At 35.6% G+C, this 7,324-nt stretch overlaps 1 protein-coding gene across 2 annotated transcripts; it reads right to left on the bottom strand.

The window, feature by feature from the left end:
- Positions 1–203: 203 nt before the first annotated feature.
- Positions 204–7,002, bottom strand: LOC132281522 (histone H1). Of its 2 annotated transcripts, XM_059783222.1 has the most exons (4): positions 6,731–6,996; positions 5,700–6,611; positions 854–940; positions 204–763 (listed from the first exon to the last, which is right to left on the bottom strand). In XM_059783222.1, the coding sequence occupies exons 1-4, from the start codon at positions 6,848–6,850 to the stop codon at positions 602–604; spliced, it is 1,281 nt and encodes a 426-aa protein (XP_059639205.1). In that variant the 5' UTR covers positions 6,851–6,996; the 3' UTR covers positions 204–601. The 2 variants fall into 2 exon arrangements, with proteins under 2 accessions (XP_059639205.1, XP_059639206.1); XM_059783223.1 differs by lacking the exon at positions 854–940 and having other exon boundaries at positions 6,731–7,002.
- Positions 7,003–7,324: the final 322 nt, after the last annotated feature.

The raw sequence follows: 7,324 nt of genomic DNA, 5'->3' as shown, positions 1-7,324 counted from the left end.
ATATTAGAGCTATTAATATGACCGGTCGTTGACAAACTTGTTCATTAATGTTTAATACATAGATTAAATTGTATAAATTGATTTTGATATTGATAATAAATTTTTCAATCTCAAAAATCATTAATGGTTGGTTTAATGATCTCAACTTTAAAAAAAAAATTAAAAAAAAAAAACCCCTTAATTTTGATGCAGATATTATAATATATTTTGCCTGAACCTTCCATGATTTTCAGTTAAATTTCACCCAATTCGATACAAGGTGCCCGATTTCAGCAGTCTAGTTGTCAGATGCGAAAAGCATGGCATCTGTTTACAAGCATAACACTACAATTCTTAACAATGCATTCAAATTAATCCAACTAAAGTACTAATTGTTGACTACCACCACTCCACAAAGTTGAACCACCATATTTTATGCCGATCTTCATCCTCAACAACCACATTTAGGTCTTCTGCAGGTCTTGTTCCCTCTCCACAGAGCCTCTCTCATTTCTTTTATTTTTCTAGTCGAAACACTTCATCTCAACCTTCTGATCCCCGGCAATGCAGTTTTCAATCCTTCCAAAGAGGCTCTCAGTACTTGGTGCAACTGTTCTTAGTTTTAGAGAAGTGGTTCTTGGACTTCAACATTCAAATTCAATGGCGCACTCACATCCATGGTTGCGAGATCTTCTAACTCTTGCAATGCTCCGAGGGCACTAACTGCAGATTCAGCATTTAAGTGAGGCTTTACCACAGCAACTGCCTCCTTTATTCTGGATTGCTGTATATATGCAAATACACGTAACATAAATACTTATTCATTTTGAAATATATTGAAAGTGCAATTATATTGATCATGCATTCAACTTACAAAATGTTCAACCTTGCCCTTTAGATCTTCATAGGCCAACACTGACTGCTGCTGTTGTGCAGCCATTTCAATTCCAATTAATGCATTCTAGAATCCAAAATCGTAAGCAAATAAGCAAATACAGAATAACTTCAATGAGAATAACGAATCAAAAACCAAATCTGCAATTTTCTTCCAAGTAAAGCTTTCAAACAACTTCATGCGGTTGAATGAGAGCTACTTGGAAGACCAGCACATTCACATTTTGCAGTAATTGCCATATCATTAGAATTTATTACCAATTTACATTATCAAATCATTTTATAGCAGATTGGATACAAACATTTGCTTCTTCTCCACTTAACATCCAACCATCAAGGGTTGTAGTCCAGTAGTATCTCTCGATCTCCCAAAGTGGGGAAGGTTGAGAGTTCAAGTTCCATAGGAACAAAGTGGGTAACAAAGTGGGTGTGTGTGTTATTTGCCAAACTAAATAATAAATTAAATTAAATTAAAAAATTAAAATTGAATTAATGTAAATTACAATATAGAATCATTTTTCTTTAAATGAAAGGGAATTAAAATCCACACATCATATTTTCCCTATAATTTTGTAAATAACAATTTCTCTCAGGACCTGTACTGGAAATTTAAGATGGTGACTTCAAACTCGCAAGAATCAACAATGTCAATTGTCCGTTTGACAAGATTTTCAGAAATTATGATTTTCATAGACAACTAAATTGTTTTTTATTCCCATGTCAATTGGTACGATAAGTACTATTGTTTCCCATATATTCAACTTTGAGATAATTGTCAATGACATTTTTGTTTTAAAAAAGTTAACTAGCTTTGATTAAAAATGGGGTGAAGTTTAAGGGCATCTTAGTCATTTAAAATAATGTTTGTACAAAATATGAGAATTTTTAATTGTAAAGCTATACAATTCAACTTGTCAAAACTGTTTTCCAACTATATACAATCAATTACATGAAACCTGTTTCATGATTCCACTCTATTTACCAACGTAACTTCAATCAACCAATAGGATATCATATCATTCCTTGCTATCTCAAACAAATGTTGGTTCCAACTTCCCCTCTCCTTGATAGTACCCTCAATGTAGACCCATCACTTCTCCTTATTTGTGTAGTTAATATTCTTTGTTGTATTTTATCAAGCCATCTTAATATATAATTCTCTCAACTGTCCAACATTTTGTTTTGTAAAACATAGATAATGACTATTTTATATAATTTGCCTTTTAGTTTAAGAGGTATAAGTCAATTATAGATATGTTTAATCCATCATGCTTTAATAATATAATTACCATTATCTCTAGTTTCTCGCTCTTTGTAAATAATCGAGCTTAAGTAATGGAAAGGTTTGCTTTTTGGTAGCTAGCCCTTGATCTTCACCCATCTATATCCTATTTATAGTTTTACTAATCAAACAATAGGATATCACATCATTCCTTGTTATCTCAACTAATGTTGGTTCCAGTCTTCCCCCCTCCTTGATAGTACCCTCAATGTGGACACATCAGTTCTCCTTACTTTAATATTCTTTTTGTATTTTACCAAGCCATCTTAATATATTTGCTCCCAGCTGTCCAATATTTTGTTTCATAAAACATGGATGATGATTATTTTAAACAATTTACCTTTTAGTTTTAGAGGTATACGTCAATTAAATGGGTTTAATCCATAATGCTTTAATAATATAATTATCATCATCTCTAGTTTCTCACTCTTTTTAAATAATCGAGCTTAAGTAATGGAGAGGTTCGCTTTTTGGTAGCTTGACCCTTGATCTTCACCCATTTATTTCCTATTTCTAGTTTTACCAAACTTACATTTCATATTCAACATTAGTCTTACTTATCTAGACTTTAGATTCTGGACTCTCTCTCTCCACACCTTTAGTTCAACACTTATCCTTACTCTAATTTTATAAATTAAAACAATATCATTAGTAAAAAAACACCATAGAAATGCATAGTATGGTGAAAAGAAAATGAGATATGTTGAATATAATTAATTCTGGCAGAATGCGTAGAGTGGGTGGAATGCCCACCACCTCTAGAGGGGCACTAATTAGGTCAACAAAGATTTTGCAGCAGGTGGCAATGCACCAGGAGTTGTCCTAACTCAAGATGAGTTGTGTGGTGTTTGAAGCATGCTCCCACATGTTTTGCTACTTGATAATTTGGTATACCAAATCATCAAATTGTTACTTATGCTACCAAAAAAAAAGTGTTCATACAAATGTGGATTGCTTTATTATGATTGAATTTTTAGTGCAATGACTTTTTATATCATGCCTAATTTCAGGTGTTAGGACATTTTTCTTACAATTCAGATGTTAGGATATTGAGGAACACAAACAAGATGGCAATAGCCACCATTTGGCTTGAAGAGTTAAGATGGGCTTGGTTTCCATTAGTTTGATAGTTCTAAGTTATCTTAGAACATTTGTGTAACTTTCAATTTCTAGATTGTTTGGAGCAATACCACCGCATTAACTCTCTAGAGGCAAATTCTTCTCATCCACTGGGAAGGTGATAAAAATCAAAACATGGTTCGTATGCGCGAGTTGCACATAACTCCCACCTATGCTTAGAGAAGGGGACAGGAAATATAGATTTCAGGGTTCCCTATATTTAGATATTCTTAGTAATTAAAATATTTTGGAGTTATCTTTATTATTGGTACTAATATTTCCAACAATTTTTGAATAATTAGTAACTAGGCTACTTAGAATTGCCTACAATTTTGCTTATAAATATGGCTTCATGTAATAGGTTATGATTATTTACTATTGAGATACAATTTTTTCTCCCCCTAAATTCTTCTTCTCTCTCTCTCTTCTTTTTTCTATCTTGGTTCTGCATCAAGTTGGTACCATAATACCTCCATGTTCTACATCAATTTGTCTCCAAGTTTCACGAGTGTGAAACTGTGAATCACTAATTTAATATCACGATAATTTGAACAACTTTGGATATCCCTCTTTTAATACATAGGTAATAAAATAATTTTGTGCAGATCACATGGCTTTTTCTTAGTAATTAATATATTCATAAACAATTTTAATTTTACCCAAGTCCACAATCATCCATTTCCAAACCTCAAAGGAACATCATTTGGTCATAATGCTTTTTTTCATTTTCATCTTCCTTATATGAGCGTGTGTGTGTGTGTATACATATACACACACACATATATACTTCAACACCACCCCCCATATCCTACAAACAAGTTTCTTTTCTCTAATCTCTCAAAGGTTACCATATTCTTTTAACCTTCAGCTTCATATATGATTTTCATTTAAATCTGTCTCAAATAACATTTGTAATTACTTTAATATCATTATCTTTCACTAAAACCCTTTAGACACTTTCCTCTTTATGCACTCAATATTAGAAAGAAAGAAAATAAAATTAAAAAAAAAAAAAAAAAAAAAAAACTTTTTTTTTTCATCTATCTATAGCTTGTCTGATTTTCATTTAAAAATTTCTCAAAGCAACATTTGTAATTTCTCTAATTTTATCACCTTCCACTACGACTCTTAGACCCTCACTCTTTATACACTAAATATTACTAAAAGATATCTTTAAATGTTCATCCACCTTTATGTTTTTCATTTAAAAACTTCTCAAAGTATCATTTGTAATTTCTCTAATTTCATCACCTTTCACTAAGACCCTTGGATCCTCTCTTTATGCAATTAATATAATTAAAAAGAATCTCTAATTTTCATTTCTCTTAACAAGTTGGTTTATATTCTTCTCCCCACGCTTTAAATAAACTCTATGCTTGGAGGGCTACGCTGCTTTGTATCTGGTGGGCTTGAGAGAAATAGGAGATATTTTGACGGAAAAAAGAAGCCTGTTTCCATGCTCAAATTCTTTGTTATTTCTACTCTTTTTTGTTGGGTTTCAGGGAGAGATTATAGGTCTATGGAGGAAATTATTGTTTTTTTGGCCTCTCTGAAGGTCTAAGGCGCCCTTTGGCCCTTTGTTTCCTTTTGTTTCTTTGGGCTTCGCTCCCCTTTTGAGCGTTTTTAATAAAATCTTACTTATCAAAAAAAAAAATAAACTCTTTTGGTATTCTTTTGAGAGATCTGGTCCTCTTATTCGGCGTTATATTAATTTCTTCTTCTAAATTTCATATTTCTTCTTCCCACATCTTGTTTCTAAATAATTATATTTTCTCCATTTTTAAGTTACAACATGTAATTCTTGCATTTATAGCATTCATTACCCATAATAACGTTATAATATTTGCATGGTAATCAATTACTAATCTAGTTAATTGTATATCTATACAATAACTAAAAAACTAACTTGATTTAGGCTTTGTTTGTTTCGACGTAAAATATTCTTTTTGAAAAATATTTTTCTTTTTCAGATAAAATATTCTTTTATTTTTACTTTGTTTGTGTTTGGCAAAGATATACGTCGAGTCCATCAGGCGGGGTATGTAAAATAATTTGTCGAAATTGATGGATAAGTTCTTTTTGTTAAATTTTAATATTTTTTTTCTTCGTGACAACCAAACACCAAAAAATAAAAAAATATTTTCTGAAAAATATTTTCCGTCCAAACAAACGGAGCAACATTAAAACTTTTTAACTAACAATTTGTAAGTGGGACTCTTAAAAGTCTAAGTTCATTCAGATAGTAATATATTAGAATTTAAACTCGCAAGAGTCTGGTGAGAAATTGGATTTTTAGCAAACTAAAGATTTTACTTGATTTCTGTTTAATGTTTTGATCAAACAAGCAATTTTACCATAAGTTTCATTCACAATAATCACTTATCTAAATTAAACCACAAAGGAAGCAAACAAAAACAGGTATTACCTTCTTGGGCCGGCCCAAAGGCCTGCCACTTAGTTTCCTGGGATTCTTGAGCTTCTTGACCTCACCAGACTTTGGGGGTCGACCCCGCCGCTTCACCGGCAATAGTCCGTCACCACCAGCAAGAGGAACCTGCACTACCCCCTCACCACCACCAACGGAAACCGGCAGTACTCCATCATTGACACCAACGGCAACCAAAGCTCCACCACCACCACCACCACCGCCACCACCGCCACCAACAGCAACACCGACGCTCTTCCGTGGCCGGCCACGCGGTCTTCCCGACACCTTCGCCCCAGAAGAAGAAGCACCCCTCTTGGGCCGGCCTCTCGATCTTGGTACAACAGCTGACCCGGTAACGCTCGTCAGCCCAGTTTTGGGTGGGCGTCCACGTGCCCTCTTGGGCCTATCCGAGCCCATCACAAGAGATAAGGGCTTGAGGCCCGGAGGTCTGCCACGGCCTCTCTTAACGGTCATAGGCCCAACTGAAACAGTCCCAGTCTTGGGCTTAGGTGGACGCCCTGGACGCTTCGTCGCCTCCGTGGTGGGCACATCAACAAGCCCAAGTGAGACAAACACCGACTCAGTCCCAGACCCAGGCCCATTACCAAGGACGGGCTCGGTAACAAGCTTGGGCTTAGGGGGTCGTCCAGGGCCTCTTTTGGCAGCAGAAGAAGGAGAAGAGACAGCATTACCAGGCCCAGGAGGAGCAAGCGGAACAGATCTAGAGATCTTGTAAGAGTGCTTGACCATAACGAGTTGTCCACTGCTCTTGAGTCGCTTGAGATGGTGAGTCAACAAGGCCGAGTGACTCGGTGGCAGGTTCGAGTAGGCCTTCTCTATGTACTTGGCTATGGCTTTTCGACTCGAACCCGTTTTTTCCTTCAGAGCCGTGATTGCAGCAGTTATCATCTGATAAAACAGGACCCCCAATTAATTCAAAAAAAAAAAATCAATGCTTTCTAGTGAGAGAAAATATATAAATACAGAGAAATAGAAGGGGGGTTTTGTAATTTTTGTGTAAGATGTACCTCAGCATATGGTGGGTGGCTGTGGTTGTGATTAGGGCCATGGCTGGGAGTAGGGTTGGCGGCATGAGCTATGTGAGCTGCTGGTTCGGTGGTCGCCGGTGGATCTGTTGATGGGTCCATATAGAGAGAAAGAAGACGAAGAGAGAGAGTGGGGTTTTAGAGAGAGAAAACGAAAAGGGAACGGAGGAGAAGGTGAGAAGGGTTAGGTGGTCTTTACGCTTTGATTCTCGGAAAAATGAGATTGGGATGAGATGAGAGAGAGAGCGGGGTGTGAGTGTGATCAGACCGTTGAGGTGGGCCACATAATATAAGCTTTGCACCTCGATAGATAGATGAGGTGGACTTTCATGTCTTTATCTCCTCTCTATTCAGTACAAATAAATGACAAATTTATTGCTTTCCATTTTCCTCCCTAACCTTTTGTCATAAATTTCATTCGCGGGTGTCATGCTTGAGATTTAGAGTTCTCATACAACTAAAAATGGAATTGAATTGAGTTGGAGTGAGTAGATTTGAGTTCAAACTCAAACTCGAATTCACATTAAAGTCAAATATTAGTTTTGGAGGTTGGGCTTATTTTATCTGGTTTTTCAA

Source organism: Cornus florida, unplaced genomic scaffold (assembly GCF_030987335.1).
Source record: "Cornus florida cultivar Cherokee Brave unplaced genomic scaffold, ASM3098733v1 CherokeeBrave_3.0.0_Hap2_Chr11, whole genome shotgun sequence".
Classification (NCBI taxonomy): domain Eukaryota; kingdom Viridiplantae; phylum Streptophyta; class Magnoliopsida; order Cornales; family Cornaceae; genus Cornus; species Cornus florida.
Note: the sequence above shows the minus strand (reverse complement) of the source record. Positions and strands in the feature narration are given on the sequence as shown.